Source organism: Eriocheir sinensis, chromosome 18, assembly GCF_024679095.1.
Source record: "Eriocheir sinensis breed Jianghai 21 chromosome 18, ASM2467909v1, whole genome shotgun sequence".
Taxonomy (NCBI): Eukaryota; Metazoa; Arthropoda; class Malacostraca; order Decapoda; family Varunidae; genus Eriocheir; species Eriocheir sinensis.
In genome coordinates, this window is record NC_066526.1 from 9,930,874 (window position 1) to 9,950,859 (window position 19,986).

General features: G+C 42.8%; 1 protein-coding gene across 1 annotated transcript in view; it reads right to left on the reverse strand.

Moving 5' to 3' along the window:
- Positions 1-18,838, reverse strand: part of LOC127000174 (kin of IRRE-like protein 1) — a 64,989-nt gene extending 46,151 nt beyond the window's left edge. The window contains exons 1-2 of the mRNA XM_050863566.1: positions 18,745-18,838; positions 14,128-14,267 (exon numbers count right to left, since the gene is read on the reverse strand). Coding sequence (XP_050719523.1) covers positions 14,128-14,267; positions 18,745-18,838 — 234 coding nt within the window. The remainder of the gene's footprint in view (positions 1-14,127; positions 14,268-18,744) is intronic.
- Positions 18,839-19,986: the final 1,148 nt, after the last annotated feature.

Sequence of the window (19,986 nt, forward strand, 5' to 3'; positions counted from 1 at the left end):
AACTAACAGAAATACAACTATCAGATGACGGCAATGTAGAGGAAGCCTGGCTAAGCTTTAAAAGTCAGCAGAACACATTCGTCCCCTTGTGCGAGAAGCGAAATAACACTAATAAAAGCCTACCTTGGTTTAATAGCGAAATTAAACACTCAGTCATGGAGAGAAAATTGTCTTACAGGTTAAAGAAAGAACAAAGCACGCCTGAAAACATTTGCCTTTATCATGATACCAGGCGACGAGTAAAAAGATTAGTATGTCAGGCAAAGCGTAGGTATGAAGAAAATATTGGAGCCAACTGTAAAAATAATCCGAAATCCTTCTTCATTTACATAAACAACAGAAAAGCGATGAGAAGTGGAGTTGGACCTTTGAAAAACAGCGACGGTGCACTAGTGACTGACAGCCAACACATTACAAACCTCTTAAACAGTTACTTTTCTCGGTGTTTAATACTAACAGTCTTCCTCCCACTACCACCAGCACCATACTAATGTAAATCTCGAGCATGCATTGCCTAATTTTGAAATAACAACTGATGAAGTCCTTAAAGCTCTCCAATCACTTAAAACAAATAAAAGTCCCGGACCCGATAAAGTATATCCTATACTGCTTAAAGATACAAAGAGCGAAATAGTCTCCTCCCTCACTACCGTATTCAATATGTCCTTGCGACAAGGCATCGTCCCTTCGGATTGGAAAAAGGCTAACGTGACACCGATTTTTAAGAAAGGAGACAAAAAAATACCAGTTAATTACATACCCATTAGTCTAACTTCAGTTGTAGGTAAGCTACTTGAAAGCATAATTAGAGACAAAATTGTGAGTTACCTTGCAAGCCACTCATTAATTGGGGATTCACAACATGGCGTCCGTAACAAAAGATCCTGCCTATCAAACCTATTGACCTTTTATAACGACCTCTTCTCAGTTTATGACGTAACCAAATCATTGGACGTAGTCTATCTTGATTTCCAGAAAGCGTTTGATAAAGTACCACATCATAAATCACTTTATAAATTACAGCAAATAGGTACTGACGGTCAAGTAAGCCAATGGATCGCGAATTGGTTGAGCAACAGACAACAAAGAGTGGTGATTGACGGATTTAACTCAGAGTGGGCACCGGTCAGTAGTGGCGTCCCTCAGGGTTTGGTTCTTGGCCCAGTGATCTTCATTATTTACATCAACGATGTGGATGTTGGACACAATAATCGCATTAGTAAATTTGCAGACGACACAAAGATTGGGAATTCGGTTCTCACTGACGAAGACAGGCAAAGCTTCCAAGAGGATTTGCACAAAATTTGAGCTTGGTCTGAAAGATGGGAGATGCCCTTTAACGAAGACAAGTGCCAGGTCCTTCAAGTTGGAACAAGAAATAAGAAGTTCGATTACGAAATGGGCGGCGTTACACTCACAAGCGTTCAATGCGTTAAGGGCCTGGGGGTCAAAATCGCGTCAAACCTCAAATTCTCACATCAATGTTTCGATGCAGCAAATAAAGCGAACAGAATGTTGGGCTTCATTAAAAGAAACTTTTTATTCAAGAAAAAAGATGTAATACTTCCGCTCTACAATAGTTTAGTCAGACCCCACTTGGAATATTCGGTAAAGTTTTGGTCTCCCCGCCATGCAAAGGACATTGTTAAATTAGGTGTTCAGCGTCGGGCCGCAAAAATGATCTCCTGCTTGCGCAACAAATCTTACGAAGAAAGGCTTTCCACCCTTAAAATGTTCTCTCCTGAGAAACGCCGCTTCCGAGGAAAACTGATCGAATGTTTTAAAATACTTAATGGTTTCACGAATGTAGACAGATCAAAATTGTTTATGATCGATGACACTTTGCGAACGAGGAACAATGGCATAAAACTCAAATGTAGACAAGCAAATTCAGACTGCACCAAATTTTTCTTCACCAACGTTGTAGTGCGAGAATGGAATAAGCTCCCACCTTCAGTGGTCCAGTGTAACACGATTGACTCCTTTAAAAACAAGCTCGACCGACACTTCATTGAACTTAATATCAATTAGAGTAGAAATGCAACGTTTTAGAGCCATCTGATTAATGTAGAATCACTTAGGTTTACGGACAGACCACCTAGTCTGGACCATGGGGTCTGTGTGGTCTGATTTTTTTTGTAAATCTTTGTAAGTCTCTCTCTCTCTCTCTCTCTCTCTCTCTCTCTCTCTCTCTCTCTCTCTCTCTCTCTCTCTCTCTCTCTCTCTCTCTCTCTCTCTCTCTCTCTCTCTCTCTCTCTCTCTCTCTCTCTCTCTCTCTCTCTCTCTCTCTCTCTCTCTCTCTCTATCACGGTGCTCTCTTTCTCTCTCTCTCTCTCTCTCTCTCTCTCTCTCTCTCTCTCTCTCTCTCTCTCTCTCTCTCTCTCTCTCTCTCTCTCTCTCTCTCTCTCTCTCTCTCTGAAAAATTCACGTTTGCTGGATATTCTTTGAAGTTTTTTGACTCAGTGTGGAGGAGAGGCCAATGGAGGTACGGAGGAGCGGAGAGAAGGAGAGAAGTAAAAGAGTGGAGAGAAGGAGAGAAAGAGGGAGGAAGAGAAAGATGAAAGGAAGAAGTCTATAGGAGTGAGAATGTTGCAATGGGGAAAGAAGGAAAAGTTTGAAAGAAAAGGAGGTTTGAAGAAAAGGTGAGGGAGAGTAGGGAAGGAGAAGCGAATACACTAAGTAAAGAAAAGACGGAGGGCATAAAGGAAAAAGGGAAGAAGTGAGGTACGAACGGAGGGAGGCAAGTTCAGAGGAGGAGGACAGGAGGGAGGTGATAAGTGACAAGGAAGCGGCAGAGAGACAGTAGGAGAAGCCAAAGAAGAGGGGAAGGAGGAGGGGGGAGGTGAATGGAAGGTGGGCGCTGCTGGTGAAAGGCGGAAAAGGAGGAAAGAAATGTGGTGTGAAAAGGGATGAAAAGGGAGGCGGAAGAAAGCTTGGAATAGGAGGAGGAGGAGGAGGAGGTAGGAAAGTGTGGTGGAAGAGAAAAGCAAAAAAGTAAGGGAGAGAAGAATAGAGAGGTAAGAACAAGGTTGAAAAATGATGAATGTGTTGGGAGGAAGGGGGAGGAAATGAGAGATAGAAGGGGATGGGAAGAATAGCAATGAAAAGAGGAGAAAAGAAGATGGGACAGAAAAAAAGACGCAAGAGAAAGATGTGATGTTCCAAGGTAGAAGGAAAGCGAAGGAGGAATGAGAGAGAAACTGTTAAGGGAGTAAGTGCGAACAGAAGGAAGGGAGAGAGAGAGGATAAAAAAGAGATGGATAAAGCAGGAGGTTGGAAGCAGTAGAGGAGATGATGGAGAAATGGAGAGAAAACAAGATGGCGGGAAGGGAGGAACGGAGGGGGAGGGTAGATAGGTAAACAATGGAGGAATATACGTAAAGGAATGAATGGGAGGAGGAGGAGGAGGAATGGAGAGAGTGAGAGGAAAGTCAGTTTGAGAGCAAGAGGAAGGATATTGAGAGGAAGGAGACACGAGAGATAAGAGGAAGGAAAAAGAGGCTGGAGATTGGAGGAAGAGTATCAGAGAGAGAGAGAGAGAGATTAACTTTTTACGCTTTTTCCCTCCTTTTCTGTTTTTTTCTTCTCATAACTTATTTCCATCTATTCACTCTTACTCTTTTCTTCCTTCTCCTTCCTCGATTCTTTCATCCTTTCTTCTTTTTTTTTTTTTTTCTCTTCTCAACCATTCCAGACACATTTTTCTCTGATTTCTCTTCTCCTCCTCCTCTTCCTCTTCCACATCCTTCTCTTCCTTCTCTCTTCTCTTCGTCTTTCCTCACATTCTTCAGCCTTTCCTTTCATCTCTCTCCCCCCTCCTCCTTCCCTCCATTCATTCTCTGTCGCCTTCTCTCTAGTTCCATATTTCTTTCAGTTTGTATTCTTTCAATCTTGCCTTTCTATATCTCTCTTCGACTTTACTTTCTTCCCTTTCTCTGCTTGCTTTCTTCTTCCTTTTCTTTTTTTTGTTCCCTTCAATTTTTCTTTCGTTTCCTATTCTCGCATCTGCTCTTCCTACTTTTTTTTTTTTACCCCAGTTCCCTATCATTATCTTATCCTCTTGTTGTTGTTTTTTCTTGTTTCTCTTGTTCTTCTTCTTCCTCCTCCTCCTCATATTGTCTCTATTCTTCCTCCTTCATCCCTTCCTTCCTTCCTCTTACATCTTCATTTCTCTTCCTTCCACTTCTCTTCCTTCCTTCCTTCCTTCCTTCCTTCCTTTTCTTTCATATCTTTCTCCTCTTCCTCTCTTCCTTCCTTCCTTTCTTTCCTTCTCTCTCTCTTCCTTCCTTCCTTCTTCCTTTCCTCCTCCTTCCTTCCATAGTTTTCTCCTTCTTCATCTTGTCTTCCTTCCTTCCTCTCTCTCTCTCTCTCTCTCTCTCTCTCTCTCTCTCTCTCTCTCTCTCTCTCTCTCCTCTCTCTCCTCTCTCTCTCTCTCCTCTCTCTCTCTCTCTCTCTCTCTCTCTCTCTCTCTCTCTCTCTCTCTCTCTCTCTCTCTCTCTCTCTCTCTCTCTCTCTCTCTCTCTCTCTCTCTCTCTCTCTCTCTCTCTCTCTCTCTCTCTCTCTCTCTCATTACGTGGTTCCCTTTCCACCTCCTCGTTCTCCTCCATCTTCGTCTCCACTTTTGCCTCCACATTTACGCCTCCTACATTTACTTTTCCTTAAAAGTCGTAGTAGCCTTCCTACCTTCTTCTTCTCCTCCTCCTCCTCCTTTTCCTTCTTCAACAACAGGACCTGACGGTTTGTCCCCGCGGTTATTAAAAGAGCTTAAACAACAAATACTTCAGCCACTTACTAACATATTCAACCAGTCTGTTCAATTGAACAAGGTCCCGGAAGACTGGAAGATGGCGAACGTAGCACCGATTTTCAAAAAAGGAGATAAAAGCGTTGCATTAAACTACAGGCCCATAAGTTTGACATCAGTGGCAGGAAAAATACTCGAAAAGATTATTAGAGACAAACTTGTTAAGTTTCTAGAAGACAATAATGTAATCTCCGACACCCAGCATGGCTTCAGAAACAAGCGCTCCTGCCTAGCGAATTTATTAGACTTCTTCCAAGGTATATATAAGAACTGGGATGCCCACATCCCCAGTGATGTTATATATCTGGACTTTCAGAAAGACTTCGACAAGGTACCGCACGAGCGACTCCTTATGAAACTGCACTAGGTGGGCATTGGAGACAATCTGATCGCGTGGATAAGCGATTGGCTCACCGACAGAAAACAACGAGTACTACTCAACGGACAGCCTTCCGATTGGCTTTCAGTCACTAGTGGAGTGCCTCAAGGGTCAGTGCTGGGACCCATTCTCTTCATCATATATATCAACGACCTTCAATCAGGACTGAAATCCACAATATCGAAATTTGCTGATGACACCAAGGTGGGTTTAAAGATCCTCACAAAAACCGACTGCGAAATCATTCATTGTCGAATGGTCGGAAAAATGGCAAATGTCCTTTAATGTTGACAAATGCAAAGTCATGCACATTGGGTCCAGAAATAGTAACCACACATTCATCATCAATGGGAGACCTCTGCAAGCGATGCAGGAGGAAAAGGATCTTGGAGTCACTATCAGCAGTGACCTGAAACACGCGAATCACTGTAAAAAAGCATACAACAAAGCCAACACTATACTCGGGTTCATAGCGAGGAACTTCGAGTGTAAAACGCCAGACGTGATGCTGTCCTTGTATAATTCCATGGTAAGGCCGCACCTCGAGTATGCAGTACAGTTCTGGTCTCCTAATTGCAGAAAGGACATTGGTTTACTGGAAAGGATTCAACGACGCGCCACGAAGATGATACCAACCTTAAGGGCTCACCCGTACGAGGAGCGACTCAAGCGACTCAATCTCCTTACATTGGAGAAAAGACGCCTACGATGGGATATGATTCAAGTCTTCAAGTATCTGAAAAAAGTCAATAACGTCGATTACTCCAAATTCTTTGAACTGCAAACCAACCTAAAAACTAGAAATAACGGTTTACCTATTCAGTCTAGTCGATGTAACACAGACATCGGAAGGAGTTTCTTTTCAAGCCGAGTCATCCGTCACTGGAACAATCTTCCTTCAGAAGTAGTAAATGCGAATACTAGCAAGTCCTTCAAATATAGAATCGACCGTCACTTCGCTGCGTCGGGAGTAAACTGAATATTGAGGTGCTTTCATCTGCTCCTCAATATCGAGGTGCTTTCATCTGCTCCTCAATGTCGAGGTGCTTTCATCTGCTCCCCAGGCCCCAAGTGGCTGTCGAGCAGATTAAATCACCAAAGCGGGCAACCTCGTAATGAGCCAATAGGCTTTCTGTTGCCTACATATCCATGTTTCCATGTTTCTTCTCCTGTTTAATCTTCATTCTTCTTTTTTTTCGTATATTCTCTTTATCTGTCTGATTTTTCCCTTCATCGTTTGTTTCTAGTTTTTATTCTCTTCCTCCTCCTCCTCCATTTCTTCTTTCTCTTCTTCTTCTTCTTCTTCTTCTTCCTCCTCCTCCTCCTCCTCCTCCTCCTGTCTTAAGACAGCGTTGGTAAAGTCAGCTTAAGGAGGATTTTGGTCACGTTTGAGAGCATTGCACACTGACCCTTATTTGCCCCTCCCCCCCCCCCCCTCTCATCTTCCCCTTCTTTCCTCTTACATTCCTGTCCCCCCTCGCCACCCCTCTTCCTCCTCTTGATCTAACTCTCCCTCTCTTTCCCCTCCTCCTACCCTGCTTTCCTCTCTCACTTCCTCTATCTCTCTCACCTCCCTCCCGACACTCTCTCTCCTACCTCCCATTCCCTTCTCCCTTCTTTTTCTCCCTTCCTCTCACCCTTCTTCCTTCCATTGATCCTTCCCTTCCTTCCTTTTCTTCTCCGATTCGTACCTGCTTTCCCCTCTCCTTCCCTTTCTTTCCCCCACCCTTTCCCTTTTACCCCTCCCTTTCCCCTCTCTTCACCCCCTCCTTTCTCTTCTCTTTCTCTTTGCTCGCCTTCTGCTGGGCTTTCCTCCTCCTCTCCTGATTTACCTGTTGCCTTGTATGTTATGTGTATGTCTGTTTTTTGCAAATTATTTTATGTGTATCTTCTATTAAATGGTATTTTCTCTTTGATGTATGTATTTCATTTAATTATATAATATGTGTATCTTTATTTATTTACAACGTTTTTTTTAATCTATTTCATGTACGTCTTGTTATCAGTGTCATGTATAATTATCTATATGTGTCTTGTGCGTCCGTCTGATGTTTCATGTTTCTTCGTGTATTTATCAATTAATGTATTTTTAGTTCTGAGCTAAAAGTCTTAGGAAGGTACGTTCATATTTTGAAGTTAGTATTCATGTTAAGAAATCCTTGTGGAGAAAATATGAGAACATAAATACTTACCTACACTGTCAGAGAGGAAATTAAATGGGAGTGTTGGTAAGGAAATTAACTTCCTGTATATATTCTTTGTCGTAAATGGAGAAGAAACGTAATGGAAAGTAAAGGGAAAGGAAATAATTAGGAGTCTGGAAAAGCGATAGAATGATAGGTTGAAGACTGGGATATTAATAGATTTAAAAAAAACATGAAGAAAAATAGTGACTTTTTGGTGACTGAAGAAGCGAGTAAAAGGAGGAAGACATGTGGAGATAGATTATACTAAAAAAAAAGTGGAAGAGGAGGGATGAGAAAAAGATAAAAATACCTTTCGACTGGAATAAATAATAAAGATTTTTGGCTGTCTTTCGTTACTACGGATACAAATAAAGATCTATAGAGACCTTGTGGAAAATATAATAATTGAGAAAGGATTAGAAGAAAGGAATATAAGACGGTGCAGCCTAAAATTAAAAGAAAGAATCCGTAAAAAAGAGATAATAAAGCTGGTTGTCTTCAGTTATTACGGAAACCGGTAGATGAAAGGAAAGAAAGAAAATGAGAGGAGAGAAAAAGGTAAAAGGAAAAATGAAGTAGTGGAGATAAAAGAGGAGCAGAGGATGTCTTGGGTCGCCTCGTGCTCAAGCCGCTACAGAGGAGGTGTGGAGGCTGAGAGGCAGCGAGGAGGCGCGGGGAGAATGCAGACGCAGAAGGAAGAGGGAAAAAAGACAGATAGAAGAGAGATAGGGAAGAAAACAAAGGTGAACAATCAGTAAAGGAAAATTATGGAAAAAAGATGATGAATGTAGTAAGAGGACAAGGAAAACAGAGGAAAAATAAAACAAGAGGAAAAGGACTAACAGGAGAAAGAAAGTAAGAAGGGAAGGAAGTAAGAGAAATGGCAAATTAGTGGAAAAGAAAGTATAAGAAAAATAATGTAAAAGGAAAGGAAAGTAGAAGTAAGAGGAAAAGAAAAGAAAGGAGCGTAAGAGGAAAAGGAAATAAGAGGAACATGAAGTAAGAGGAAGATACCAAGAGGAGAAAGTAAGAGTACAGAACGATTACCGCCTTCCCCTCAGCACACACACTTGCCTGACATAACGAGGCGCAGGAGGAAGAGGATGGAGAGGGAGGGAATTAAGAGATTAAACACCTTTTTTTTTACAACGCTGGTATTAAACACGAACATTACTTTTTCTTTCTATTTGTGCTTATATCGGAGCACTGCGTCGGCGGGGAGTTTTTTTGTTTTATTTTATTTGAGCTTTTTAATCCGTCTCTCGACCGAGTTGACTGCCACCATCAGTTTTTCTCTTTTCCTTCTATCTAGCTTTGTTTTAGGCTTAGTAATAGTGATGGAGGAGGAGGAGGAGCAGGAGGAGGAAGAGGAGGAGGAGAATGGGGATGAGGATGAATTTTGATGGTGAATGGTGATTGTGATGGTGGTGTCAGTGTGCGTAAAGTGCCTGTAGGGATGTATGTTGAGTGAAGATGGTAATGAAAGTGTGAAATGAAGGTGATGGCGATGTTCGTTTAGATTAGATGCTGGGTGAATAGTGCAGTAGTGGTGATGATGCTGAAAGGAAGATGATGATGGCAGTCGAAGGGATGTTTACTGAAGAATGTGGTCGTGGTTTTGATAGTGAGAATGAAAACTTTATTCCCTATTTCAAACATTGGGATAGGCTATTTTACTTCCAGTGCTACACCTACAGCCTTTCCCAGCATCATTTTCTTGCCAGTAACATCTTTCGTTAACTCTATTCTCTATTCTCTATTCTTATTTTCTCCATCACCACACTCCATTTCATTACTATTTTTCTAAGCTTAAACGTTGTTATTAGATTTTACTCACCACCACAGACTCGCCTTCAACCAGCTTGATATGCGTAATCCCTCTTTTTTTTTTTTTTTTTTACAGCACAGAGGGCAACTCACGGGCAACAAAAAGATGTAAAAAAAAAGGCTTTGTTGCTTTGTTTTTTTTCCTTCATTCCTTCGTTTGATTGTTCGTTCATTCGTTTGTTTCTTCCGCTTTTTTTCTTCTTCGTTTTCCCTGCCCCTTCTTTTACATTTCTAACTACGTATGTCGTCCCTTTTTTTATTTCCTTCTTCCCTTCCTTCAAGTCCCTCCTTTCTTTTTTTCCTTCCTCTTTCCTCCTTTCTTCCTGCCTTCTCCATTACTTCCTTTCTCATCCCACCTTACACTATGTGATTTACAGTAATTCCTTTATTATTGTCCCAGACTCTCTCTCTCTCTCTCTCTCTCTCTCTCTCTCTCTCTCTCTCTCTCTCTCTCTCTCTCTCTCTCATTTCGTGTTTTTATCTTACATTTTTCTTTATCGTCTCTTTCCTTCAGTCCATCCATACTTTCCTTTCCCTCTCATTTTTCATTAGTTTTTTTTCTTTTCGTTATACTTTTCTATTTCCTTCCTTTAATTTCTTCCTTCATTAATATTTTTTGCCGTCCTTCCTAGCTTTCTTTTATATTATTTTCTTTATCATTCTACCATTTCCTTCGTCTTCTGTCTATCCTTGCTTCCCTTCCTTTTCCTCCTTTCACCTTTTGTCCCTCCCTTCGTTCCATGTCTCTAACCATTCCACATCATAATTTCCCTCTATCTCTTATTCAGTTCATTTCTGTCCTTTACATCCCAACTTTCTCCTCCTTCATTCACTTTCTGCTAACGATCTTTTTTCCAATCCATCTGCCCTTTCCATTCCATCTCTTCCTTCACTATCTTTCATTCTTGCTCTCTTCAGCCGCCATATCCATTCACTTCACTCATGTTCCACTTTTTATGATCATGTCTACTAAAAACACTTCTGCCCTTCATTCTTTTCTTCATTTTTCCTTCCTTCTCTTTCCCTCTTTTCCTTTCTTTGGCTCAGTTCAATCCACACGTAGAGATGAAAGTAAGAAAAAAAAATAAAGAGCATAGATAGATTGTAAGGAAAATAGGATGAAGAAAATAAGGGGACGATAAGATTAAGAAAAAGAACAGGAGGAAATGAAGGAGGGAATAAATAGGTGAGGTAAAAGATAAGAGGAGGACAAGAAGATAAAAAAAAGAATATGAGGAAATAAAAGAGGAATGAAGAAGGAAGTTGAGGTCTTGTGTGTGGGCATGACAAGGGCGTGGGGAGCCAGGCTGTTGTGCTGCTCCCCCTTGGTGCTGGTCACGGGCGTGGCGGGGCCTGACAGACAGACGTGAAGCTCTTGAGGTAAAGGTTTTGCCCACTACTTCTTCGTCTCAAAGTGTGACCTCGCCTCGTCTTACTCCTGGACTTCGGGTTCTGTTTCTTTTCTTCTTTTCTTGTCTTTTCCTTTGGTTCTTTCGCTCTCTGGCTCATGGCTTTCTTTGTCTGTTTTTCTTTTCTTCGTTTTGCTTCTTTTCTTAATTTAATATTCTTATTTCCTGTTTTTTTTTCTTTGGTTTTTAACTTATCTCCTTTTTATTTTCAATATCTTCCTTTTTTGGTTTTCTTTATCTTTTTTCATTCTTTTTCTCTTCTGTCTGTCTTCATTTTCTCTCCTTTAGTTTTCTTATTTAACTCACTCTTATTCATTTTACTCCCGATCATACTAGTACTCTTTCTCCTCCTCCTCCTCTTCCTCCTCCTCCTCCTCTATCTCCTCCTCCTCCTCTATCTCCTTATTCCTCTTGTTGTCTTCCCTGATTATTCCAGGACATCTTTTACATTTTCCTAATCCCCCTTTTTTGTCCTTTACTCTCCTTCACATCTTCTCCCTTCTCTTTTCCCTTCTTTTCCTTCTCATAATCCAGCAATTCCCTCCTCCTCCTCTTCCTTTCAACCACTGTTTTATAACGTGCTCGTGGGTCGTGTCTAATACCCTGATAGGCAATCAAACCCCTTATCTCAACCCCATTAGGTTGTAACGCTGTCCCCTAAATCACCCTGAGCAGCTCCTCATTTTCCCCTCCTCCCCCTTTCCCCCTTTCCCCCCATTTGTCTGACAGCGTCCCTGGAAGGCCCATCAGGTAAAGCCGCCTCCCCACGCTACCTTGATCCCCCTATTTGTTATCCACACTATCTCCTTACTGATCTCCACTTATCTCCCGGACACTAAGTACCCAGCATCCTCCTCTTCCACTTTCTAATCCTCAACTACTTCCACCACTTATTTATCTCCTCCACCACCTCCACTAACCACCTTTCTCGTATTTCTCTCTTTTTCCTTATTTCCACTTTTCTTTCTTCATCAGTTTCCTTCAACCAATATCCCTCTCCCACACTACCTTTCTCTACTCGCTGCCACTACAACCAGTCAGCCTCCTCCCCCTCCTCCTTGCCAACACCGTCCAATTACACCTTTGTCCCTTCTGAGTTTGCCTCAATATGATACGAACCTCTAACCGGTTAATCTCCTTGAACTTCAACCCTACCAACTTCCTCCTCCTCCTCCTCTTACTCCTCCTCCTCCCTCCGCTCCCCCACATTGTTACTGGGGAATAATCTACAAGACCCAAATTATTATCTGACTCTGCCATTTAACGTGTGTGTGTGTGTGTGTGTGTGTGTGTGTGTGTGTGTGTGTGTGTGTGTGAGTGGCTGCCACGACCCGCCAGTTGATTTGCACAATGAAAATGTATGTTGTGTGCGAGAGAGAGAGAGAGAGAGAGAGAGAGAGAGAGAGAGAGAGAGAGAGAGAGAGAGAGAGAGAGAGAGAGAGAGAGAGAGAGAGAGAGAGAGAATCGCTGCAGTCAATACAACGCTGATTGTTATATAAAACGCAAACACACACACATTGCCCTATTAACGTCACTCCATCCGTCTCTCGAGGAGCAGGTGTATGTTTGATTAGACAGGCAGGTATGTGAGCAGGAAGACGGACAGGCAGGAAGGTAGACGAGAAACAGATGAGTATACACAGGTAGACAGGCACGAACAAGGACAAAATAGACAAGAAAGAGAAAAGGAAAGAAAATAAAGACAAAGAAAGAAGTGAGACAGATAATAGATGAGTTATTAGACAGACAGGTACACAGGCATGAACACGAACAAGATCGAAAAGAAAGAGATGAAAAAAGAAAGACAAAAATAAGATACACAGTAAATATATGAGTAGTTTTGATAATAAATATTGGCGAAAAGGGGAGATGCGGTGCACAAACAATATATGAATATCGTAAAATATATTGAGATGGAATGTGAGAAAATCAGAAACTCGTGCAAGCAGAAATATTAAATAAGTCGCTAGGTTCACACACTCGCATAGGTAAATGAGTATTTTAACAGAGCTTCGGCGAAATGGGCAGAATTAAATAGCGTATATTCCAAAGAAACGTATGGCCTTCCACATTGGCTGTCATTTATTTACTCTATACTTTATTGGATCATATAAAAAATAGGCCGAGGGAGCAGGACACATCTTCCAGCACAAACCCGCTGCTGAGGGTCCGAGGCGTGGGTGGAAGTAATGGGTGGGAAAAACGATATGAAGGTTAACTTACATAAAGTCAGATAGGTTGAGGAATTGATGGGCGGAGGGGAAATGAAGAGAAAAGTCAGTAAATCTAGACTCATGAGGATACTTAAAGATATACACACATCATGAAAGATAAACTCTGAAGAGTATAACGTAAAGTCACTTGAATCATTTATGACTAAAGAAAAAAAAAAGGAAAAGTTTTTCGCTAGAAGAGGAAAACGTATGAGTAAAAAGTAAAAGTAAATAAGTAAAAATAGAGTAAAAATTTTAAAAAAGGAAAATTGGAAAAAAAAATAATGGAAAAGACTTTTACTGTAAATAGAAACAAAAAAAGAGCTCTAAAAGGAGAAATGAAGATGAAGACTACAAAAGTAAAAACAAAAGAGGAGAAAAGCAAGAAAATTGTCACCAAAAAGAAAAGAATAAGTAAAAAAAATAAAGGTAGAAAATGTCACAAACAAGAAAAAATAAAAATAAAAGAAGCCAACCAGCCCGAGGTGGCCTTTGTCCCGCGATCCTGCAGCAAAGAAAGGAATTTGTGTTGCTCTATTGAATTAGTGGCCGACCCCCCCCCCCCCTCTTCCTCTTCCCCTCATGCCCTTTTCCCCTAATAACTCTCCCCGAACATCCTCTCTCCCCATTCTCTTCCTTCTACCCACGCAACTTTTTCCTTTCTCTTCCTCGCCACTCTCCCCCTGGTCTCAAAATTCTGTCTCCCAAGTTTGAGCACCTTCGTTGACTTTCTTTAACTTTCTCAGTCCAGTATCTTCCCTCCTCCTCATCCTCTTGCTTTTTCCCTCTTCTACCCACACCACCACACTCCATATCCCTCTTGTTCTTGCTTCCCCTGCTCTTCCTTCCTCTCACTCCACATTGCCTCCCCTCTCTCCACGCTCTCTTTCACACTCCTCCTCCCCTTCTCCCCTCGTCACCCATCCCCACTTACCTCCTTCTCGTGGCTTTCCTTTCCCCGCCTTACAAAACAAGCAACAATGAAGGACTAGGCTATATCTGAGCTCTTTTTTTTCTTCTCTTCTCACCTTCTTTCTTCTCCTTTCCTTACCTTATTTCCTCTGATCTCTCCTCGCTTTGCCTCCTTCCAACCCACACACAGGAAAAGTAGGAATAAGAAAGGAATGGGTGAAGTCAGAGCTCCTTTTCTCTCCTCTCTTCTCACCTTCCTGTCGCCTCTTCATCTCCTTACCACCTTCTCTCCTTATTCCCCTTCCTCACCCAAGAACAGGAATTATTAGGTGAACTCTCGCTCGTACACACGAACAAATAGGTGAACTCAGCGCCACCTTCCCCTCCTCCCTCTCACCTTCTTGTCCCCGAGCTGCCTGACGCCGCAGGTGAGGTTGGCCGGGATGCCCACAGGTGTGGTGACCTCGACGGACGTGGGCAGGAAGTAAGGACAGGTGGGACACAGCTGATCTGCCTCTAGGGTTCTGTGGGCGGCACCTGCGGAGGGAGAGGGGGTGGTTAGCTTGGTATAAGAGGCAGCGGTGTGAGGGTTGGAGAAAGAAGGGGGGAGAGGAGGAGGAAGTGGTGGGAGGACGGGGGTTGTTTAGTGTAAGAAGCAGTGGTGTGAAGATTGGAGGGAAGAGGAGAAGGAAGGGAGGAGTAGAGAGGGGAAAGGGGGGGGAGGGGGATAGCTTGGCCTAGTAAGCAGCGGTGTGAGGGGGCAGGATGAGGGATGGATGGAGGACATAAATTGGAGGATAGGGATTTTTTTTTTTTACAACAAAGGAGGCAGCTCAAGGGCACAAAAAAAGGAAACAATAATAAAAAAAAGCCCGCTACTCGCTGCTCCTAAAAAAGAATCATAAGAGGTGGCCGAAAGAGAGGTCAATCTCGGGAGGAGAGGTGTCCTGACACCCTTCTCTTGAAAGAGTTCAAGTCGTAGGCAGGAGGAAATACAGATGAAGGAAGATTGTTCCAGAGTTTACCAGCGTGAGGGATGAAAGAGTGAAGATGCTGGTTAACTCTTGCATAAGGGGTTTGGACAGTATAGGGATGAGCATGAGTAGAAAGTCGTGTGCAGCGGGGCCGCGGGTGGGGGGGAGGCATGCAGTTAGCAAGTTCAGAAGAGCAGTCAGCGTGGAAATATCGATAGAAGATAGAAAGAGAGGCAACATCGCGACGGAATTTAAGAGGTAGAAGACTATCAGTAGGAGGAGGAGAGCTGATGAGACGAAGAGCCTTAGACTCCACTCTGTCCAGAAGAGTTGTGTGAGTGGAGCCCCCCAACACGTGAGATGCATACTCCATACGAGGGCGGACAAGGCCCCTGTATATGGATAGCAACTGCGCGGGGAGAAGAACTGGCGGAGACGATACAGAACGCCCAACCTCGAGGAAGCTGATTTAGCGAGAGAGGAGATGTGAAGTTTCCAGTTGAGATTTTGAGTTAAGGATAGACCGAGGATGTTTAGAGTTGAAGATGGTGATAGCTGAGTGTTGTCGAAGAATAGGGGATAGGTGTTTGGAAGATTGTGTCGAGTTGATAGGTGGAGAAATTGAGTTTTTGAGGCATTGAAGGACACAAGGTTCCTTCTGCCCCAATCGGAAATGCTAGCAAGGTCTGAGGTTAAGCGTTCTGCAGCCTCCAGTCTGGAGTCGTGTACTTCCTGTTGAGAGGGTCTTCTATTGAAAGAAGTTGAGTAATGCAGAGTGGAGTCGTCGGCGTATGAGTGGACAGGACAGTTTGTTATGGGAAGAAAATCATTGATGAATAACAGGAAGAGAGTGGGTGATAGGACAGAGCCCTGTGGAACACCACTGTTGATAGGTTTAGGGGAAGAACAGTGACCGTCTACCACCGCAGAGATAGAACGGCCGGAAAGGAAACTGGAGATAAAGGAACAGAGAGAGGGATAGAATCCGAAAGAGGGCAGTTTAGAAAGCAAAGACTTGTGCCAGACTCTATCGAAGGCTTTCGATATGTCTAGCGCAACTGAGAAAGTTTCACCAAAACGGCTAAGAGAGGATGACCAAGAGTCAGTTAAGAGAGGAAGAAGATCGCCAGTAGAACGCCCCTTGCGGAGCCCATACTGGCGATCAGATAGAAGGTTAGAAGTGGAAAGGTGCTTTTGAATCTTCTGGTTAAGGATTGATTCAAAAGCTTTAGATAAACAGGAAAGTAAAGCTATAGGGCGGTAGTTTGAGGGATTGGAACGGTCACCCTTCTTAGGCACAGGCTGTACAAAGGCATACTTCCAGCAGGAAGGAAAGGTAGATGTTGATTGGCAGAGACGAAAGAGTTTGACCAGGCAGGGTGTCAGCACGGAAGCACAGTTTTAAAGGACAATAGGAGGCCCTCCATCAGGTCCATAAGCCTTCTGAGAACTGAGGCCAGAGAGGGCATAGAAAACATCATTTTGATGAATCTTAATAACAGGCATAAAGGAGTCAGAGGGGGGATGAGTAGGAGGAATATCCCCAAAATCGTCCAAGGTGGAGTTCTTACAGAAATTTTGAGCGAAGAGTTCAGCCTTAGAGACAGATGAGACGGCATTGCTGCCGTCAGGGTTAAGGAGAGGAGGCAAAGAGGAAGAAGTGAAATTGGAGGAGATATTTTTGGCTAGATGCCAGAAGTCACGGGAAGAATTAGAAGAAGCAAGGTGTTGACATTTTCTATTGTTAAAAAAAGTTTTGGTAAGTCGGAGAATAGATTTGGCACGATTCCGGGCTGAAATGTAAAGGTCATAGTTAGCGGGAGTTCGAAGGGATGTAGAAAACTGGGTTGTGTGACATCTGTGAGGGGGTTAAGCAGATAGAGGGGAAGTTTGTAGGGGGGTAGAGTAGAGGGGAGGCTGGGTAGGGGAGAGGGTGTAAGGGAAGGGGAGTTAGTGTGGACGAGCTGGCGGCCAGGTAAAGCAACTCACCTGGGCTTCATACATATTTCTGTCGCAACAAACCGCGTCTCCCTTAATCACTATATACGTCTGGCAATGACCCGTGATGTTGGACTGGTTGGTAATAGTGGACTGGGTCACTGATAGACAAGTGTGCAGGGCTGGATGGATGGACAGGTGTGTGGCTGAGTGGATGGCGAGGCATGTGTACTCAAGTGGATGCGTGGATCAGAACGGTATATTGGATGGTGTAGAGCAGCGGTTCCCAAACTTTTCAGGCCACGCACCACCTCCCGGGCTGTGACCGAGTCCACGCACCCCCGCCAAGATTCGAGCAGTACTAAGGTCCCGCCGATTTCCCGAAATTTTGTCCATTTTTTACGAATTGTGTGCCCTCAAAGTTTGAGGCTCTGAGCGATGGCTATCAAAACTGAACGAAAATGTTCCTGGGGGTGGGTGAATGTGTCTGGGTAAGTTTCAAACAAAGAAGAGACAACTCCACTGAATCGTACAGCATACGTTAATTAAAAAACAATGGCAGTTAATGATATGTTTGAAATTATAATGACATATAATCCGCCATTACATTTTTTTTTCCTTACACACCACTAGTGATCAACTCACGCACCTTCGGTTTTCCCACAAAATATGACAAAAAATCATGACTGTGGAAACAAAACGTGAAGCTTTTCGTAATTTTCATTTCTTCTATATGTCACACACACACACACACACACACACACACACACACACACACACACACACACACAGAAAAAAAATCGTCTTTCGCCGCCAGATGTTTCCTCGGCTGTGAATCAACGAAATAAAGGTTAAAGGAAAATGAGGAGAAACAGGCGAATAAGCTGAAAAAAATCATGACAAAACTTACCGTGCTCTGGCCTTTTCACTTTTCCTCCTTCCTCCCCACCCTACCTTTTACTCATTCATTTGTATTACCTCTCTCCCTTCTTCCCTTCCTTCATCCTTTCTTCAGCCTTTTTTTCATATCCAAATACAACTCTGAACTATTTGTTTTTCCTTTGCCCTTTCATTCGTTTTCTCCTTCTTGCACTTCCCTTTTCACGTTTCCTTCCCCTCATAACCCACTTTACCCTTGGTCCCCTCAGCAGCATCCCCTTTTTTCATTATTATTTTTCTCTTCTTCCTCCACATAACTATCTCTCCCCACTATTCTCTTTCTGTTCTCTTTATTTCCTTCTTCCCATTCTTCTGTTTCACTCTACTCTTCTTTTTACTCTATTTCATCCTTCCTATTCTTCTCTGTACCTTCCCTCCTCCACCATTTACCCACCTCCACATCATCCCCCCTTTTCCCTCCTCCTCTCCTTCCCTCACTCCTTTGCCATCAAGCCAGCCTCATATTAATCCTTTGAGACCTTAATGAAACATCCCCAACTCCATTACTATTATTATTATAATTTTTATTGTTATTAATATTAAGCTTTCCTCCTCCTATGTTCGTGTTTCCGTATCCACGTCTCCATTCCATGTTTTCTTTGCCCACCATCTTCCGGGGCTCCGCACATTAAGAGGGCACTGCCTCGGAATGGATGCCCGGCCGCTGTTTAATCTCCGTCTCAAGTTCTTTCATATTACATGCTCGCGTCCGTTTGGTTTAATCTACATAATGATACACTTGCCGAGGCCCGGTGCGTCCTGTGTGCTGCTCCGGGTGAAATGGAAAGTGGGATAGATAGATAGATAGATTGATATTGATAGATAGATAGATAGATAGATAGATGGTGAGATAGTAATAGGTATGAGAAATAAAGACAAAGAAAAAAAATAATAGGGAAGTTACACAGAAATATTACATCTTTTAAATAAACTAACATAATGAAGAAAGAAAGGAAATAAAGATGAAATGTATAGATTTTTTTTTTAAAGTAAGAAAAAAATAAGGCAAGGAGAGAGATGAAGGAAAAGAAAAAGTAGGAGATTACGGAAAAGAAGTGAATAAAAGAATGAAGAGAGCGAGAGCGTGCGAGGGAACGAAAGATTGAAATAATTGTTGGCGTGGCCAAAACCTTCGCCTCCTCTTAGCTGGCCTGCCTTCTGACCCAGCAGCAAGTATACAAAGGCAGCAATCAAGAAGTCGCTTCCGTCTATGGGGTCAATGGTTTGTTTGTCAACAAGCGGTGTGATGGATCCCATCTTCTCAGTACCGAGCGCCCACCATTTTTGAGACGTCATTAACGTCGACGGGACAGTCAAAACCGGATAGTGGGAACCCGGCTTTACTCATCCTGATCAAGTGCGCGTCGGCGAATGTCTTGCGGGTAACACACACACACACACACACACACACACACACACACACACACACATTATTAACTTAAGTAACGACTGCTAGAAATTATCTCTCCTATTCTTCCTCGCTCACCACTTGTCCATTCTCTCACAGTGACAAAAAATAAATATAAAGGATATTCTCAAAGCTTTTCCTGCTTTAAACCCGAGCAGATGATCGTATTCTAAACTCTCCCCTCTTAAGGATTGTCATTCACTACCACTTCAACCTACGTCAGCTTCTAAACGGTTTCTCGTCTTATTTGAATTCCATATCCTTCCCTTCGAATTCCTTTCCTCTTAACATATCTGCAGCATAATGTTACTGAAAGGGAGAATTGCTGTGTTGGGCGTATCCATTAACCCGTAACAGTGGTTCATGGATAGCTCGTTGGGAGTCTGGCGTAATGATATTGTTGTAACTGATGTCGAGGGAATGGCCGAGGAAGGAAGAGCTTGGAGTACAGGCGTAAGCTTCGTTAAGCCGCTTAGACAACCCACGCGTCGCTTTGTGTTGTTATGTGAGGCGCTTGTCTAACTAACTTACTCGTCCTTTATAGTTTTTACTTTTGTTACGGTAGACTCTTTATCTCCTTCTCCACCCCTTCCCCTCTCTTCTGTTTCTATCAAATTGTATTGTACTAATGTTACTACCTTCACAAGCAATCACTTATATATTAACTCCCTCTCCTTCCCTCCTGTCTCTTTGTTTTCCCTTTCTATCTCATGTCATCCCTTAATTTCCTCGGTCTAGAACTCTCTTCCTGCGCCTTTTTATTCCGTTTTATCTACTTAAATGTTTTCCTTTCTCTATATCTCTGTCTATCTCTGTGCCTACTATGTTTTATCCGCCTTCTACCTAAGCTATCTTCAGTATTCTCCCTCGCACTCTATCTGCCGTTTTTTATATCTCTTTTTCCTCTTTGCCTTCCCACCAATATCCATTTCTTTTTACATCCATCTCTCTCTTTTTTCCTCCATCTCTAACTTCCTACGAATATCCCTCGCTCTCT